Source organism: Labrus mixtus, chromosome 21 (genome assembly GCF_963584025.1).
Source record: "Labrus mixtus chromosome 21, fLabMix1.1, whole genome shotgun sequence".
Lineage (NCBI taxonomy): Eukaryota > Metazoa > Chordata > Actinopteri > Labriformes > Labridae > Labrus > Labrus mixtus.
In genome coordinates this window covers 7,261,337-7,280,801 of record NC_083632.1, presented here as the reverse complement: position 1 = coordinate 7,280,801, position 19,465 = coordinate 7,261,337, and the positions used below count along the sequence as shown (strand labels likewise).

Below are 19,465 nucleotides of genomic sequence, written 5' to 3'. Positions count from 1 at the left end.
TGCCTAGCACCACACTTCTTTTGTTTGCTAACATAACTTGATAATTCACCTCAAATTTGTTATTATTTAAGGGTGGGTGGTGAGGTGGGGTGCTACTAGTTGCAGCCATGATATAAATTGTTGCTTTGTGGGCTACTGTCATGAAGAGAAATACACATGCTAATGTTTAGGAGGCGTATATATTGTGATATCATGCAGGTTGACTAGCACAGGGGGTTCCCTAACTCCCACATAGCCTCTGGCGGGGAACCTCCCTCCCAACATTACGCTTCTTAATATGGTTCAGCTAGATTGGTGTTTCCTTTTTTATTTTAGAGACTGGTTTCTAAAGAGAACTCCCAGATTTCAATATGCAGTGATTCAAAACTGCCCTTCCCTCAAAGTCTCTGGGACCCACCCCCTCTGAAAAACTCTGCACTAGCACACTTGCCATTTCCCGATACGGCATTTCAGGCAGTATCAGAGGCATTTCCGATAATGGTATAAGTATCAGAGCAACTCTACTTCCACCATATAAAAATAACCTCAAGGACCCAGAGGATTCATACTCTGCACTAAGTCAGCTCAATATCCTCCCCCTCATTCGAGCTTGTGACATTTGCAGAGAGAGCCTTAAAGAGGGGGGATAAAGAGGGATGAGAGCAGGAGAAGGGGGTGTAGCATCCTCCTCTCCTCCCTCATTAGAATTCTCTCATCAGTCTTTCCCGGTGGAGGAGGAGAGGGGGTGGACATGTCAGGGTTTATTAATCGCTCCAGGAAATATTATTGACCTGGACCTTCTGCTCCCTCTCTCCCTGCTGCAGTCAGTGTCTCTGCTCTGCTGCCTCCACATTCCTCCGGTGTCCTGCCTGGACACATTACAGGACACTGCGGCACAGCATGGAGGCTTCAACACACAGTGTCTTCATTGACGATGCGCTTGGCCTGGGCTTTTATTTTCACCACAGCTGCAAAGCACCACACACACAAGCACACACCCAAACACACCTGCAGTCCTGAGGAGACAAAGCACACCCTGCTCTTCTTCATTATGGATGTGAAAGCAGCTCTGTGCTCATTCTTTAATTAAATATAAACTTTTTTTTTGTGTGCTTTTGCCCCAAAAAAAGAAAAAACGCAGAAAAATCTTTGAATCTCACGGCATAATCGTTTTCAAATCTAACCAGTAGCTTTCAAAATAAAAGAGGTGCCTAAATCAATAAGAAGTAAACCCCTTTCTGAATGCTCAAACAGAGAAATTGATTAGAGATGGTCCTTTATCATCCCCCCTCTGCTTTCTAGAACCAGGATAAAATAAGTGAATGATCCCAATCATTCAGCCGAGACTCCTGCAGGGGTCATGATGCTTTGGGTGCTTGCATGCAATGCGTGTGTGTGCTGAGTGTAAGTCTTTGTGCAAGTGTTTGTGTGATGGCAAAGAGCAGAGCATGAGGGTGTAGGTGCTAAGCCTCTTGCTGCCTGCAACCCCATGATCTGATGCTTCCACTTTAGCTTGGCTTATCCCCTTATTCTTTGATTCAATGTTGTGCGTGTTACATGTGTCAACATGTGTGTTTCTATCGTACAGCTCACTAAGACCCTACACATGCTGTATCCTAGAAATCACTTGTGTCAGTATGGCATTGCCACGGAAACAGCTGAAGGAAAACAGCTGTTATCAGCTTAAAGTGGAATTTCCTTGACTTCTTTTTGCACTGATTTGAACATAAATAAATGCCTTCTTAGCGTAAAGTCAGGAGCATTGTGTAGTGAGTGCAAATGAATCCATCACCTTTCCTTTTCATGAAAACCACATGACTGCAGGTATTAGTCTCAGACATTTGCAAACACTTAAATTCTCTTACTTAAGAGTAATCTGTGAAAATGTTGTCAGTTATATGAATTTATATATATTTAAAATTTCCGGTTCTCCCCTGGTCTGGATGTTGTGCAGTTTTTTGTCAATGGGTTTGTGAGGCGGCATGTGATCGCAGCCAGCCATGTTTTTTAACATTGGATTATTGTGCCTCCTTGTGGTCATATAAGACATTACACTGTGAGAGCTTTTTATGACAGGACTAATGAATGACCAGGATATGAGTGTGTTGTTCCATTGTGTCTCGGTGAACTTTGCACCGATGTGCACATTCCTGAAAGAAACAGTCATCCAATAAAGAAATATGCTTCAGATCTGTCAATAGCATTTGTGCTCTCTAAATGGTGATATTATCCAGCAGGGCATGATCTCATGAATCTTCACTTTGCAAACATGTCCGGCACTAAATTTAATATCCGTCTTCATTTTGTTTTCTTGCAGTCACAATGGTCCCACTTCTGTTTTTAGTGGCAACCACAACAACATCCAATTTCACCAGCAATGACACCAATAAAACAGGTAAGAGCAACAACATGAGCAATGCACCTCGACATGTGAGATTGAGCAGCACTTCAGCTGAGATAGCAACAAAAACATTGCAACCCTCTGCAGTCATCACTTTTCCCTGAGATATGATTATTCTTTATCTTCTACCTCATTGCATTCATCTGCGTGATAATAGCCCTTTTCTACAGCCTTGTTATTACCGGATCACAATAAACTTCAGCAGCATTGGACAGTAATTTACGGCTCATTGTGCGTCCTTATGAACACAGCTAATAGCCGGCTGTGTGGTTGTGACTCTTGGCTGAGTAGGCACTCTCAGAGCTGCTCATTTTCTGTTAGCTGATACTTATCTTTGCCAACAAAATACTGCTGAAGCCAGTTATTAAATCAGGCCTGTGACCATAAGAGAGCACGGGTGGCACATTGCTGTGCATGCAGTATCGATTTTGTGTTTTCACATGGCTTTAAAACATGTATGAGGCCAAGCTTTTGCACACACACAAACACATATATATCGTCTGCCTTGCCCCTTCTTCCTGCTTCTTTGTTGCCGGTGCTCCCTGACCCCCGGCTCTGCCTCTCCTTCTTCCTTAGAAGACGTTACATCCCCCAGCCAACACATCCTCCCCACCGTGCTGGTCCTGTCCCTGCTGCTGCTCATCATCGCACTGCTAGCCTGGTACTTCCTCAGGTAAAAAAATCAAATAAAGATCTCCCCACCCAGCAAGGACTCACCCACCTTACCTCCTCACCCCGCCTCACTCTCTGGGCCTTGTGCTGACTGGCTGTGGGCCAGGCCAGGGGGCAGAGCTCAGGGTGACATACACTTCCTCCTTTAGTCACTGAGGCGGAGCCCTGTCAGGAAGTGCAGCGAGCTGACTCCCTCTCATGCTTAGTGAGAAGAGAACAGGCTTCAACATTGGACCTACAGCGGAGAGCAGAGAACAAATTCTGCATCACATTTGGACTAGAACACTGTTTTTAGACATCAGCTAATGAGAAAGAATAACTTCTCAAGTTTTAGATGGTAGGATGGATAATTCTTGGTTTATGGCAAATATCAGAGTTTTAAAGTACCGTATAGCTTTCTTATGAACGTAAATTGACCTTATGACATGTTCTGTGTGTGATTACATTTGATTTAAATGTTTTATTCTGACAGGTTAAAAAACCAGAGAAAAGCAGTCGTCACAACAGTCGACAAGAAGGTACCCAATGGCATCCTGGAGGAACAAGGTAACATTGTCTTTAATGGGACATTATGAGAAACAGAATGATAAGACTATACAAGCCACAGGCTGTCATTAACAAAGAGCAATTGTAAGAACCTAAGAGAGACTTTCCGAAACACAATAATGAAAGTGGTTAAGACAGAGGGCTTGAGGTATACTGAAGCATTTACTTTATGTTTGAGATGTTGGTGTACGTTGTCACCTTTTACACTGGGGTGGTTTTAGACTTCCTGTGGTTAATGTCAAGAAAAAAAAAAGAAGCTCGCTATCTTCCCCGCTTTAATAGCTTTTTGCCACTGCATGTGAAAACAGTGTGAACCATTATCTGTGAATAGACCCGAGCAGATGTCACAGCAATTTGAGCAGCAGTATTTTAAGGACATTTAGTTTGTTGTCAAGTTTGCTAACAGAAGCATTTGAGTTTACAGGAAACAACACATCTTGGGGACGTGTAAATGTTGTTGAAGAAGTGTTTTCTTATCTGTCATGAAAATAGCAAGTTTGATTCTGCAAGAGATGGTTGTAACATAAATATATGGCAAGAAACACACAGCCCAGCTCAAAGTAGATGTGACAAACGCAGAGTTAATGTCATGGTATAAGCAAAGCCGCTTATTACTTTAATAGTTAACATGACACACTGTCTACCGCTTTCTATACAGTGATGTTACGTGTCATTTTGACTCTTGAAGTTTGCTGTACTGTGAGATCTTTATAGTGTATATTCAGATTGAATGTTGGCTTGGTTCAGGATTAAAGGTTATTGATGAAAGTGAAAGCAGAAGGGTCTCGTGTGCACACAGAAACTGCCTTCTGTCTTATGAACACGATGATGTCAAAATGACTTAATTGCTATTTCTAATGACAGTATTATTTTGCATGTGTGTACTGTTTTGTGATATGTTTGATATGTGTTGTGTTTTAGAGTGTGGATACAGTACTGAGTCCTTATGCACCATTATACCACCAGGTCAGGTATACAGGGTGGCGGTATCAGGAACCACATGTTACTAACACTCTCTGAGTACTTTTTTCAATCTACATTTTCCAAATTGTAAAAGCTAACCAAATGGCTAGTTGGGTGCGTAAGAGAGGTTTCCACTCATAAAATCTGCCTAAAGGGTGCTAAAAGTGGCTTGTCTCCTGGGGTAACCTTGTTTTCTAACACCTGTTGTTGTGTGGGGGGGGGCTGATTTCACACTTTTTTTAATTCATTGAGGTGTTTGTAGGGAAACACCAAGACACCATCATGTCATAAGATTTCAGATCAATAGGTAGTTATTTTGGTATTTTATTAACTTTACGCTGTTGGGATTTTCAGTGATTTCCAACCAGGGCAAGGTCTATTTGTATTACAAGTACCCAAATGAAAAAAAGCAGAAATTTGATTTTAGAAGTTTTAATCAAAAATGTTATTTCATTCTGTCCAATTCAACACAGAGTAGCATACAAGAGCTGCAATTGAGAGTGAGCAAACACTAGTCAGCCAATAAGAGATACAGAGATAGACAAGTGATTGAAAAGTTAGCTTAAAGTTAAGGTTAAATAGGCAAAGAAATTAGCCAAAACTTCATTTAGAATACCTTAATGTAATGGATACATGGCGAAAAATACAGTTAACAGTAAACAGTTTCAATTGTGGCTAGGCATTGATTAATGGTTAATTATATGGATACTAGAATAAAAGATCAAATAAAAGCTAAACTGTTAATAATAAGTTGGAGTAGACTGAGTGAAATGTAGTGGATAAATGTTTGAAACTGATAGCTAAAAGTTACGTTTGAAAAGTTAGCTAAAGGTTAATGGTTGAGTTGTGGTGTAAACGGATAGCTTGAAGTAAACAGTTTGTGTACTTAGCTAATATAGCTTAAAGTAAAGGTTGCACAGTTGTAGTTAGCGTTAAGTTATGGCTTTATAGTTTAAATTTATAGCTTAGAGTTAATTACAGTAGTTAGCTAAAAGTAATGGTAGAATGTTTAACAATGCTAACTTAAAGTAACGTTGTTAAAGTAGCCTTAAAGTAATGGATGATTGGTTGCCATATTGAGCGTATGTACCTCAAAGTGGTAGTCATAAATTTGACCTAATCAACCGAGACACTTATAGTTCCAAAAAAACACTGTAAAAAATAATGTAAAAAATGTAATAGTGTTAAAAAGAGCAATTTTGGCATGAACCAAATGGACTCACTTGGAGGTGTTGGTGTGAAGAGGTTCTTAAATGTATCTGACTTTTACAGTTTGTCTAACAAAAACATTGTGAAATCCTGGTTTAATTAAACCAAATCATTTCCCGTTGTAAGTAATTAAATAATAATTGAATGAATAAATCAGTTATTTTCTTTAACCCACCAAAAATGTCACCGTAACATTTAACCCAATCCGTTCATCAAGGGATGATCAACGAACTCACTCACTGTTCTCCCCACAGAGCAACAAACGGTGGTCCTTCTCCCAAGATCCCCCACAGCCGCCAAGACTTACCTACCCATCCCGGTGGACCACCTGGAGGAGGAGTACCGGCTCCGCTCAGCTGACGATGGCAAGCTCTTCAGGGAGGAGTACAATGTAAGCAACCTTTTTAACTTGAAGTTAGAGTAAAAGGTGGTCATAAAGTAGGAAGTGTTTTTTACATGTGTAAAAAAAAGGTGTTCAAAATAGGAGTAGTGGATCATTGAAAGTAGAGTTGGTCTGATACCATTACGATACAGAAGTATTGGTATCGGCCTCTGGTATTGCCTGAAATACATGTCAGTGCGCCTATGCGATACCAAAACCAATCATCCCCCCCAAAAATCATACGGCTTTAGGCTCAGTTATCTTGACACAGTAACAAACATAATGACATGGTGTTAGCAGAAATTTTAATGTTAATCAAAGCTAGCTAAATGTATAATATCTAATATGGAAATATCTCCAATTGTGGATCATATACTGTATACACAATGTTTTTAGGATTGCTCACATATTGATTACCAACTTTTTTAATTAAGTGTGGTTGAAGGTGAATTTGAGCTGGACCCGTCTGAGATAATATGCGATGGCCACATTTGTTTTGTAGTTTTGAAAGTACAAGTTGACCCAGCAGTTTAAGTAAAATCTGGTTAAAAATAAAACAGAAAGAGTACAGCTCGCCAAAGCATAATATCTCCTTGTGCAAATATTTGCCATTTAAAAAAATTACGTTAACATAAGGAACCACGTTTTGGAGAAAAAAAACCTTCATCACACTTAAAACACAACAAAGACATATTAGGAACAGACACAAAAGAGCTACATAAAATGTTACATTACGATTGCAGTGATCAATAAAAAGACAATATAATTATTATCATTGTTAAACAATGTATCTCCATAGTGTTAAAAGTATCTTTAAAGAGGTTGCCTTTGGGTGCTTTTAACTGGTGCAACAAAACCCCCGACAAAATACCTAAATTTGGATTTAAAGGGTTTTCCCACAACTGTGATAGTCAGTGTGTTCATGGAAAGACGGATATATTTACGTGTGTATTTCGTTCAGGAAAACTACTGGAACTTTGTATCACATTTACCATGACACATTGTACACATGTCCCCTTCCTCTTTGTGACTCCGATTGAGGATCTGAGTCAAAACAAAGATTATTATTCATGTTTCATGTAGAACATACAAATGTTTCAGCAGCTTTTAAGCGCAGGCTGAGGAAGTCGAAGTCCTCAGCTTTCATGAGGTCTGTTTTTTTTCTGTAGGTAGCAGAGGAAGTGCATACATCAATGCAGAACAAAGTCATGTGTAGCTATTTTTTAAAAGTCACACTGATTGTCAGTATGGTAGGTATATAATCAGATTTTAATTATGCTTTGCAGTCGTTGCCGGGAGGTAATGCCCAGGGGACGTACGAGGAGGCCAACAAGGACGAGAACAAGGAGAAGAACAGATACCCCAACATCCTCCCCTGTGAGTGCACTCTCAGCTCTGTAGGAACTAGATTTTCTTTTGACTCACACCCCAGAGCTCACAGTTTCCTGTCTGTGTGTGCACGTGTCTTTGAGTGGGTTTTTTTTTTTTGTTACTGTTCAGATACAGTAGCTTCCCCCACAGCTCATGCATTCATTCACAATGGAACACATCAGCACTCAGAGTTTCCTCCCTTGTCTTCATTTTTGCAGCTTATATTCCTATCACTCATGTCTGATTAATTAATTAACAGGGTTAATTTTTTTCATCACTTATGTATGCGATCAAACACTAACAGACTCAGAAACGGGTTTTTTTCCACAGGCAGTAAAATGCCTCCCCGCACCCCAAATCTAAGACAGACTGAGCACACTAACTGCTTTGCCCGCCTCTCAGGCAAATAAACACAGCACTAGCACTTTATTATTAGAGTCCTGAACCTGACAGCTGCTTTGCACTTTCTTTCTCAGAGCTTTCTTATTGTTTTTATGATGTGATTTTAATGTTTGTCTTTACTCCTTTTTACTGTCCGTCGTTGTGTGCCGCCACTGACAAGAGCTGCTTAACTGTTTTACGTTGTTTTTGTAGCAATGACACTTCACAACTTCTGAAATACACTTGTATCTTTTCCTGCTGAGGTTTCGCTGATAAAAAGATAAATGCCACATTCACAGTCAATCGCTAAATAAGTGCTTGTCCTCATATGTGCTAGGGTTTTATCTCCACTCATTTTCTAACTTCCACAAACATGTTACCTTGAAAGTTGTTTGTGAAACATACAGAGGTAGGGATGTTGTATCACAGCCACCAAAAGAAATGATGACTTGGCTTAGCCCATATATTTAACTTTACCTTAGCTTAGCATAGGGCACCTCTAGTATTTTATTGGGAAAAAGACACCCACACTTCAGCAGGTAACTGGTGTTTGTCAGCTCTGGACAGGCTAGCTTTTCCCCATTATTTCAAGTCTTTATGCTAAGCTAAGCTAAGCTAACTGGCTGCTATAGCTAATCAGCACAGACATGAGAGGGTTATTGCTCTTGTTCTAGAGCTAGCTTTTCATTTATTCTTCTTCATGTCACTTCAGTGAAGAGCTGTTGTTTCAAGTTGTTTCCATGGAGCCCCTTACCTGTGTCCAAGAAAAGCTAAGCTTCCTCATGAACAAGAAAAAAAAGTAACACATTGCTGCCAAAAATGATGTTTAACTAATAAATCCCAACAGAATAAGCCTGCACACAAAAAGTTCTTATCAAAAGACTAATTTCTAAACCATCCAATATGTCTGTTTTAATGACAACCTCAGAGCAGACAAACCTCACGCGCCCCCTGAGAGTTTGATGCCCCCAAGGGTGGCCCAGACCAGGATGTAGTGTGTCAGGAGGTTATGACTGGAACATTTTTTTGGGTGAAATGGTTGCCAGGCTTGAATCTGTCAGCCTTCAAACAGGGTAACTCTCGTCCATTATTTATTTCCCCTAAGCAAAGCTAACTGGCTGCTGGATATACTTTATTTGTACCACACAAACATGGCGGTGTTTTTATTCTTTTGTTTCAGACTGTGTGGTGTGGTGTGTTTTTTTTGCACTCTAAACCTTTAATCTTTTCACTGTTATTTCCACAAACAGATGATCATTCCAGAGTGGTGTTGACTCAGCTGGATGCAAATCCCTGTTCAGACTATGTGAATGCTTCTTATATTGATGTGAGTGTTTCTGTTTGTTTTTCCATCATTCAGTTAATTATGGTTTATTCCAGTGAGACGTGTTATACCAACGGCACCAAAGAAATAATGACTATACATTACTTTCCTATGTCGGTATGGTTTCTTATGTTCTGTTAATGAGTTCCATAAATTAACTTTGACTTTATTTATGTACCAATTTCACTGCTGTTCTCTCTGTTATAAGCTATTCAAGAAGTGTTGATCAATTTCCTTTTTTCTGAGCATATGAGGGCTTAATGAAAACTCTATTAGCTGACTATGAACTTTAAAGGTTTGCACATATTCATAATTAAATTGTTATTCCTTTCTTACAGGGTTTCACAGAAAAGAGCAAATTCATAGCAGCCCAAGGTAAGACACAATGATCCACATGATAATAATTCATGTGACAGTTCTCTGTTAATAGATTGATTTTTAGGTTCATGTCTTTGAAATTCACATGTGATGATAGTAATCCTTCAATGTTTCCACAGGTCCTAAAGAAGACACTGTAGCAGAGTTCTGGAGGATGATATGGGAGCAGAAAGTAGCGACCGTTGTCATGCTGACAAATCTCAAAGAAAGGAAAGAAGTGAGTGGTCTTCAGCTTTTCTTTATTTTCCTAAACATGTCACAGTTTCCCTGCCGAAAAATCCAAATGGAGAAAAAAAAAAAAAAGCCTTCAGTGTTTCTACTCCAGCCTCGAGTCTTTGATTCTGTGAAGGGAATAATGGAGTGTTACAAAAAGGATTTAAGAAGAAGTGTGCTTCAAATAGACTCCATTGGTTATGGTCAAAGGTGAAACCATGGACTTTGATTTGAACTATTAATTTCACTCCTATGCTCTCCCCTCTGACATCTCCTTTCTCTGCCATTAAGTGTCTCTATTGTGAAGCATGTGAAACAGAGGTTATTCACTGAACAAGAGGAAGGCTTAAAAAAATCAATAAGAAGAGAATTGGTGAAGATTTAAATCAGCATGTGGACGAGTTAAAATCAATGACCACATAATGTGCAATTAGGTCCTCTAAGGGAGTGTCATAATCACCCTCAGAGTCCTGTATCGAGTGCTTTCACCTCTCCCACTTAAACCAATGTGGCTGTGAAATTGAAGCATGTGTGATTTTACGTTTGAAACACTTTGCCTCCTAAAAAGGTAAGTCCTCTTTAAAAGTATTGAATAATGGCTGTGATCTCCCTCAGGATAAGTGTTACCAGTACTGGCCGGATCAGGGCTGTTGGACCTACGGGAACGTGAGGGTGGCCGTAGAGGACTTCACTGTGCTCGTGGACTACACCATACGCAAGTTCTGTGTACAATATGTGAGTAACAAGAAGTGCTTTTGTAGTTCATAGAAATTGTATGTTTACCAAAGCAAGGGTGGCGTTTGTGAAACCAGTTTTATCCCGTGGGCTTTAGTTCCCTTTTCATAGAAAGAGACGGACAATTTCCCAACTCTCATCAGCTTTGAATTCTAACTAAGTAAAATGTTTCTCTGGGACAGTGAATGGCAAAGTGTGGGCTGTGACGGCAAAAACTCTTTCGCAATAATCAGTTCATAGTTCTTCATCTTTAGTTGAAAAACAAACTATTAGCACTTCTTTTTTTGGCTACTGTGTATGCAGATGGATTATTTATTTGTAGTGCTTTGCTACAGGCCCACTTCACATAACATCTTTCTGTTTTTGAAATAAAAAATATAGTAGTAATTCATTTCATTTCAAAGTCGGGCCATGGCATTTTTGTAAGTTAGGAACGTGCTGCTCTCTGGGGTAATCGAAATGTTTCAAGATATTTGGTGTGCTGTGTTTTAAGTAGGGGTGCGACAAAATACCAATACTGCAATATATTGTCGTCCTGATTTGTGTGATTAAATGATGGTATGTCAACATTTTCATTCAAAAAAATATGGCCATCTAAACAGATTTCCCTGCTAAATTGACTCACTGCGGCACTACGTCATGATTTCTCAAGTTGGTGCTGATGACATACGTATATGAGGGTAACTTGAAGCGAAACTATTTGCTAAAGAAGAAGTTGATCGCAGGATTTAAAAAAAAGTTGCACTGCGGTGAAAAGAAGTTAATAAAAAAAGTACAAAAAGACGTGAAACTGAAATATCATGATGTGTTATATTATTGTCTTGCAAAATATCAATTATTGCAGAAGCACTATATTGTGATATTATCTTAATCATATCGTCTCATATGGTTTGGCATATCATACTATATTGAACCGTATCATAGGGTGAGTTACCCTGCGATATCCACCCCTGGTATTCAAGCTTTCCATTCCAATACGTTTTGAAATGTTGCTGTCTGTGGTTTGTGTCTCTGTGTAGCAAGCTAGCGATGTTGCCAAGACTCCCAGGCTCGTCACCCAGCTTCACTTCACCAGCTGGCCCGACTTTGGAGTTCCTTTCTCCCCCATCGGCATGCTCAAGTTCCTGAAAAAGGTCAAAGCGGTCAACCCACCATTCGCTGGGCCTATTGTGATCCACTGCAGGTACCACAGCGCTTGTTTATTTTTTTATTTGTTTCCTTGGTGCTTTAAATGGTTTTATTGTCTTATTAGTTTCTATGGAGATAAATATTTTGCAGCATGAGTGTCTGCTTTGTTTGTCCGCTGGAAAACAAGCTGTCATCTACGGCTGGAAATATTTTGAATGACTTGAACAATCCATGTGTTTTCAGGCACAGATGTCTCTTTGTTTCACTGCTGTTGTCCATTAACATGCAAGTGTCAGCTGAGGATGGGGCTTTGTTTTGTGTCTCTGCAGCGCTGGTGTTGGGAGGACAGGAACCTTCATCGTAATAGACGCCATGATCGACATGATGCACGCCGAGCAGAAGGTTGACGTGTTTGGCATTGTCGCTAAGATACGAGAGCAGCGCTCACAGCTCATTCAGACAGATGTGAGTCGGACAGGGGCAATTTCTGTCAGCCACATGATATAAAACTAATTCTTGAAAGCTAATGTGTGAATGATTCCTCCCAAAATAATCGATGTGCCCATGGAACGTGTGCTTGTATGTGTTGATCTGATTTTATCCCCCCCCCCCCCGACACAGATGCAGTACTCATTCGTCTACCAGGCCCTGCTTGAATACTACCTCTACGGAGACACAGAGTTGGATGTGTCGTCTCTGGAAGGACATCTGAGCAAACTGCACAACACCTTCGTGAACGGTGACCGGGTCGGCCTCGAGGAGGAGTTTAAGGTACAACCTCTTATTCCCAATCCTGGATCATAAAAGATCCCACAAGAAACATGTGACACAAGAAAAGTGACCAAATAACCTTTGTGAATAACAGGAGTGCATATTTTGAATTGCCTTCAACTGTTGAGTTTACAAGAACATTGGTTAATATAACTCTTTTAATGTGCGATTTCATTTTTTTCACATCAAATATATTTGTTCTTAAAAACACAAACCACCACAAAGGAACATCTCCAGCATGAGAGAAGAGGATCAGCTTTATCTAAAATAGTCTCTTAGCAGTTAGACCCAAAACTAACACTGTATTGCATGTAATACAGTATGATGAGGTTGTTTAGCTCTCCTAAAGCCACACCAGCTTCATAATGTATAGTACAAGCTACTGATTTTGCCTTTGAAAGGCTTTATATTGTATGCTTATGAACTTGTTTCGCCATGTGTTTTTCCCTTCTTGTTATAAATATGTCAGCTATATAAGCAAAAAGGCCTTATAAAGGACATGAAGGATACATAGCAATCGGTCATATAAGTCATATTGTCTGCATTCTGCTTTTATCTTTACAGACGTCCATGTAAAATATATATAACAACAGTGTAACAGGTTCTTTTCCTCTTTTTAAATGTGTTTGCATCATTATACTTGTCACTTACGGTTCCATTTCGCTTGCTTTACTTTTGAATAGAAACTGACCAACATGCGAATAATGAAGGAGAACATGAGAACGGGGAACCTTCCTGCCAACATGAAGAAGAACCGAGTTCTTCAAATTATTCCATGTAAGAGAGAACAAAAAAACAAAAAAAGACAGCTGTTGACATAAAATTAGTTTGTGGCTTCTTTGAAATGACTGAGCACGTTTTTCTTTTAACCCTGTGTGGCAGTGTTCAATTTCTGTTAGTTTCCTCTGACGCCCACTCGGCTTACCTGAAACACTGTGAACATGTTTACAAGCTACTCTATTCTGAAGGGTTTTTTAAAGAGAATTTCCTGTTTTTTTTACCCCATTTCAGATGACTTCAACAGAGTTATTCTCTCCATGAGAAGAGGTCAGGAGTTCACTGATTACGTCAATGCATCCTTTATAGATGTAAGCATATTCTTTTTTTACCTAATGCTTTCCTTCTTGCATTTGTATCAGTGACAGCCCAGAAGTATTTCCTAAAAAAACACATACTGAAGGACACATAAAGCTGAACTTCAGTGTTTGTTTCGCTCTGATTTAGGGCTATAGACAGAAGGACTACTTCATTGCCACCCAGGGCCCTCTGCCGACCACACTGGAGGATTTCTGGAGGATGGTGTGGGAGTGGAAATGTCACTCCATTGTCATGCTCACTGAGCTCCAGGAGAGGGAGCAGGTAAGCTGTGAAAGCTGCTGACGGCAAGTGTGCTATGATGGATGGTTTCCTTTAACGTTACATTAGTGCAACAAAGACACATCTTGTCTCATTTCCGGCCTCTGCAACTAAATTATGTTCACAACTCCATGTTCACTGTTATTTTTATTTTTATCAGGGGGGAATTCACACTCTTTTGGTTTGTATTTTGCAGGACAAATGTTGCCAGTACTGGCCCACAGAGGACTCCGTCACATATGGAGATTACACAGTGGAGTTGAAGGGAGACACTTTGTGTGACACCTTCAGTCTACGAGACTTGGTACTCACCTTTGTCCCGGTAAGCAAATACACGTGCACTACACAGCTGTTAATGTGGCAGTAAAAACACATTACATTTGACTGCTGGGAGTAAAAGGGCATTTATTGTCTCTCTTGGTCAAATTCCAGCGCTTTGCAAAGGAAATCATTTGTCTTTATCCAGCAGCTGCACAACTACGAGAATATGATTCAATGAGTCAAATTCAGATAAATGAGGACATGATAGATTGCACTAAAATAGACAACAAAGAACAAATGTAGATATCATTTAAGATATCATAAAGTGCATCTTTAATGTAATGTAATGACTGAATGGGAACTCCATCTTTACTGGGCTTATGGAAGCTGCAATTTGTTTCTTTTAATTTGAGTTTTCACATTTTAAATGATTCATTTTGTCATTATGTTCTTATGCTTACTTATTGTAGTGATAATTTCCTTAACCGAAATACACTGAGCTACATAGCCCCACCTAGTGGAGAAGTTGGAACTTAACTTGCGTTGCCCAACCCTTGGATTTCATAAGAAGTGTCTGGGGTAATTAACACAAATTGTTTGTTTTGTAACAAAAATTACAGAACTTTTCTGCACTTTTCTGTAATTTTTGCAACTCAAGATGAATCATTTCATCTTCTTAAGCCTAAAACAGTGATGAACATTAAAGCATCTGAGAGGAATAAACAGAAAATGTCTCTTAGGTGAAGCTTTTACAAACCTTCAGAGTGAAAGAATAGTAAAACGTTCATCTTAACCCCTGAAAATGCCAAAGGTCAAAAATTGTGAATTTTAAGGGTATCTCTGTGTAAAAAGCTGAAAAGCTACTCATTACCAAACAAAACGGTCTGCTACAGAAAGAGAACTCTTCTGGCTGCCGGAGTAAATGTGTTTGGGCAGGATGTGTTTAGGAAAATCAGGTGGGAGACTCCCATCTCATATATTTCATTACATTCGACCCACATCACCTCTCAGAGGCTCGGCGGAACACCCCAGCCTCCAGAATCAGCAACCCATCAGTCCACCACGCATCTGCTGCACACTTAGCCTACCCTGACATTGCACCTGCCATTACACTTTGATATGCTGCTAATAAATCACATTTGAAAGGTATAATGATGTCTTGTCTGCCCGTGCATTTCCTCTCAAAGGAGAAGCAGACGAGGGTGATCAGGCACTTCCACTTCCACGGCTGGCCGGAGGTCGGCATCCCGGCCGAGGGGAAGGGCATGATCGACATCATCGCCTCGGTGCAGAGGCAGCAGCAGCAGTCCGGGAACCATCCCATCGTCGTACACTGCAGGTAGCTACTAATCCCTGTTCGTAGCCATGCTTTTCATCATTGCATGATCATATCTGGGGAGTCTACAGCCGTGTTTTTGTATAATTCAACAGTGTATTCCCAGGCTTGAATTACGATTTTAAGAGTTGTTGTGTTTATTTTTTGCTGCAGTGCTGGTGCAGGGCGAACAGGTACGTTCATTGCACTGAGCAATATCTTGGAGCGCGTCAAAGCAGAAGGCCTGCTGGACGTGTTCCAAACTGTGAAGAGTTTACGCATGCAGAGGCCTCATATGGTCCAAACTGTGGTAAGTACCTGTGGAAGTGTTCCTTGAATTCATTTAAGAGCTAAAAATGTTTTTAAAGAATGAGTTCTACTTCCTGTTACTTGTTTTAACTTGACTAAAAACAACCATCTTTTCTGTTTGTCCCCCCCCCCCCCCCCCCCCCCCCCCCACAGGAACAGTACGACTTCTGCTACAGGGTGGTACAAGACTTTGTCGACATTTTCTCAGACTATGCCAATTTCAAATGACGAGATTTGCCTTAAACATGGTTTTTAATGTTGTTTTCTAAAGCTGCTTTGTCAGTTTGATGTGTTTCTTTAACTCAGTCAAATGATCTATTTTGCTATGCACTTGTCCTCCCATTAACTGAGACTCCATCCATCGCTGTAATATAATGTATGTCAGTGGATGAAAATTGTACATGGAAAAAAAAAGTTAAGATTAATAATGTATATTTCACATCATTTATGATAATTATTTTGTCATGGAGTGTTGTCTCAAACTTGGTCTCTCATTTCAGTTTGGTTGTATAATAATGTACCTTAAGTGTTTAAGTGTTATTTTGGATTGACCACGTAATATTTTTAAAAGTTCTAGTTATTGTAAAAGTATTTATGTATCGAGGATGACATTCCACTCTTAAGTTTGGAGAACATGATAGGAATGTTGAAATGTGTTTTTTTTTTTTTTTAATGTAAACATACAGCACATGCTTTTGTTAATTCATGACTTCTATCTGAGATTAGAGGCGATATTTGAACTATTTGTCATGTTTTCATGCTACATGCCCATCACCAATGTGATACTCTTTCCAATGGAAATACTGTCCGTAAAGGATGAATCACTTCAGCCATAAAGTTTTGAAACAGAGGAGGAGTGACAACTAGAGCCCGACCGATTAATCGTCCAGCCCATAATATCGGTATCGGTATATTTTCATATCTAATGACTATCGGCTAATTTTATCGTAGATTGGCACCGATTTTACTAGATTTAATCACCAGACAACGGCATTTCATTTTTAAGCATTTTATTAAGCTAGCAGTTCTCTTTCACAAGCAGAGTGTGCTATATGGATTACAACAAACATCACTCTCTAGAGTGTGAAGCGGTGATGAACTTGGCAGTCACTTCCAGCTCAGTGACCATCTTGTCTTTGTTATCTTTTCCAAAAGAAGTAGATAACTGCAGTTAAAGGATCAACGCCATAAATGAGTATATCTGAATATATCTCTACAGCTCAAATATACATCAAAGATATCGCCTGATACATCGGTAGCTGATTTTTTTTCCCCCTCCCCAGTATCAGTATCGGTATTGGCCCCAAAAATCCCATATCGGTCGGGCACTAGTGACAACACAGGGGTCGATTTATAAGATGGATTCAGGCAGAAGTTTCACACTTTGATGTATCACAGAGTCTTTAAGAAACCATTAAACCGGTTTTGAAACGAAACATGGTATGAAACTGCATTAAACATGGATGTAACGTTACTACAGTCCGCCTTTTGTCTGTAGACAGCAAACATACTTTGCTAAAACAACTGCACATTAAAAAAAAGCACACATAACTAAGCCTTTTGCCAAGAACCGACAACATTCATGAGAATGGTTATCGCTTTATTTATATTAGAGATTAGAGATTGTTCACAAATCAGTGCCATATATGTACCTTTTTTTTAAGACATGGATAAGAGGAGAACCCCGATGTTTGATCCTAGGAAGTAGTGGCTCAATGCAGTAGAGGCAGTAGGATGTCAAATGCACAGCTCATACAGGACGTTATTCAAAGAAAAGTCCTGTAACGTCGACAACCACATCATAGAAATGTGGTTCTTCAGTGCCTGCTTAACGACAGAGCTACAAAAACATCACACTATCAATGCTTAGTTACTAATACATGTTTAATTTAGATTACTTTGTTCTGTTATGAGGAACCAGAATGTTTGGAAATTAAAGCATTTAGTGACTTCATTCATAAGAAGGTATCTGATTGTCAAACATGCAGTAACCCCCGTCCCTGTGGTACTCCCAACATGAATCCAAACGTTTGGAATAATCCGACCCGGCGCTGCTTTCATCCTCAGTGACACGTGCCATTTTGTTGATGCTGTATGTAAATCCTACATGACAAAGTGCTAACATTGTGGACGTTTGCTGCGCGGCGTGGAGCTGTGAAGTGATCGGTTAAATTGTGTGTGTGAATCTGTGGGAGGTGCAGCACAAGAAGAGACTAAACAAAACCGTGTGTTTTACTTCATGGCTTGTCTTTCGTCTGTTCCGTCCTTCAAAGAATATCAAGAGGGGCTGTGTAGACGTCAGCTCTTTGCCTTTGCTCTCTCTGTGAGTTGTCCATCCCCTTTTTCGGATTCTCAATGTCTTTCAAATGCAAGTTGCAATATTAAATTCTTCTGAAAATGCTTTGGGTGTCAGTGAGAGTTTTCTTGTTATGTTATTTTAACATTCAGAGGGAATGGTTTCAGCCCCTGAAACAACAGATATGGTTTATCTATTTCTATCTCTTATCTAACTTTTAGATATGGTGTAGATGTGAAAAATACACTTAATAAACTACATTTCCATTGAAACACAGTGACATATAGGCCAGAAATGACTAGTAAGGTATTTTTAATCCCCAGCTTTTGAAGTCACATGTGGAAGTGTCCTTGGGCAAGACACTGAACCAAACACAGACCAAATTGCTTCGGCAGTGCAAATGAAAATACATTATTTAATACTGATGACCACTTTACATAGCAGCCTCTGCCATCAGTTTGAATGTGGTGTGAATGTGTAGGTGTGACCTGCAGTGTGAAAAGCATTTTGAGAAGTCAGAAGACTAGAAAAGAGCTGTTCAAGGTTAAGTCCATTTACCATTTATGAAACACATTTCAGAAACAAAGCAATTCAAAGTGCTTAACACACGAAGGGAAGACGAAAACTAAAAGGATATTTAGGGGCGCTGGTTGTGAAGTGGTTAGCGCGAATGCCCCATGTATGGAGGCTATAGTCCTCCAAGCGGGTGGCCCAGGTTCAAATCCGACCTGTGGCTCCATTCCCCACTCTCCCTGATTTCTGACTCTATCCACTGTCCTAGCACAAATGCCTTTATTTTTGCCTACAAAAAGAAAACTTAAAAAAAAGGACATTTAAAAAAAAATCAAAGAGAAGATGAAAAAAACTGCAAATCAGAGGTTATAATATGATAAGAGAGTATTAAAATACAAGCGTAAAAGTGACAGTGCAGTCAGTGCTAAATAGTTAAAATTGTCCTGAGATCATTTATTAAAGGAGAGTATGAAAACAGGGGCTAAAAGCAATAACAGAGAAAAAACAATACACCAGATTCCTAAAAACTGAATGAGATCCAGTGATAAAAACCACAACAACTGAGATACAAAGAAAAACATGAAATCCACAAACTAATACAAAACATGCACAGCAACAAATGGTTCAGTTGTTCCTGTCTCAAACAATTTCCATTCTGCTCAAAGAAAAAAACTAGTGCTCCACTGAAGGTATCTTTAGTATCATCTTCTTCTCACAGACTGCCAGGAACACTCAACCCATAACATTGAATCTGAAATTGCACTGGTTATGTAATGACACATTTCTTGTGCTGTTGAAGTGGAGTTGTTGGCCAACAGGGGGCAGTACATCTTTATCTTTATTCAGATGGTAATTTGACCAATTACATGAGAAAATTAAAGTTGTTACAGAATGCATTTTTCTATTTTATTACTTAGTCATGAATTTGTATTTCTGCTATATCGTCATGAAGAGGAAGTGTG

The 19,465-nt window shown here is 39.6% G+C and overlaps 1 protein-coding gene across 5 annotated transcripts in view; it reads left to right on the top strand.

Moving 5' to 3' along the window:
• ptprea (protein tyrosine phosphatase receptor type Ea) overlaps positions 1-18,094 on the top strand; it is a 61,251-nt gene extending 43,157 nt beyond the window's left edge. Inside the window, exons 3-22 of one of the 5 annotated variants that reach the window (XM_061027432.1) lie at positions 2,297-2,374; positions 2,960-3,053; positions 3,525-3,598; positions 4,520-4,564; positions 6,025-6,161; positions 7,439-7,529; positions 9,155-9,231; positions 9,567-9,603; positions 9,726-9,823; positions 10,435-10,554; positions 11,574-11,737; positions 12,012-12,147; positions 12,304-12,453; positions 13,137-13,230; positions 13,465-13,541; positions 13,678-13,812; positions 14,006-14,131; positions 15,258-15,409; positions 15,560-15,695; positions 15,848-18,094. In XM_061027432.1, the coding sequence (XP_060883415.1) occupies positions 2,302-2,374; positions 2,960-3,053; positions 3,525-3,598; positions 4,520-4,564; positions 6,025-6,161; positions 7,439-7,529; positions 9,155-9,231; positions 9,567-9,603; positions 9,726-9,823; positions 10,435-10,554; positions 11,574-11,737; positions 12,012-12,147; positions 12,304-12,453; positions 13,137-13,230; positions 13,465-13,541; positions 13,678-13,812; positions 14,006-14,131; positions 15,258-15,409; positions 15,560-15,695; positions 15,848-15,922 (2,091 nt within the window). In that variant the 5' untranslated portion in view covers positions 2,297-2,301 and the 3' untranslated portion in view covers positions 15,923-18,094. Of the gene's footprint in view, positions 1-2,296; positions 2,375-2,956; positions 3,054-3,237; positions 3,390-3,524; positions 3,599-4,519; positions 4,565-6,024; positions 6,162-7,438; positions 7,530-9,154; positions 9,232-9,566; positions 9,604-9,725; positions 9,824-10,434; positions 10,555-11,573; positions 11,738-12,011; positions 12,148-12,303; positions 12,454-13,136; positions 13,231-13,464; positions 13,542-13,677; positions 13,813-14,005; positions 14,132-15,257; positions 15,410-15,559; positions 15,696-15,847 lie in introns of those variants that run through there. The other 4 variants (XM_061027431.1, XM_061027433.1, XM_061027434.1 and 1 more) reach the window with 4 other exon arrangements.
• The last annotated feature ends 1,371 nt before the right edge of the window (positions 18,095-19,465 follow it).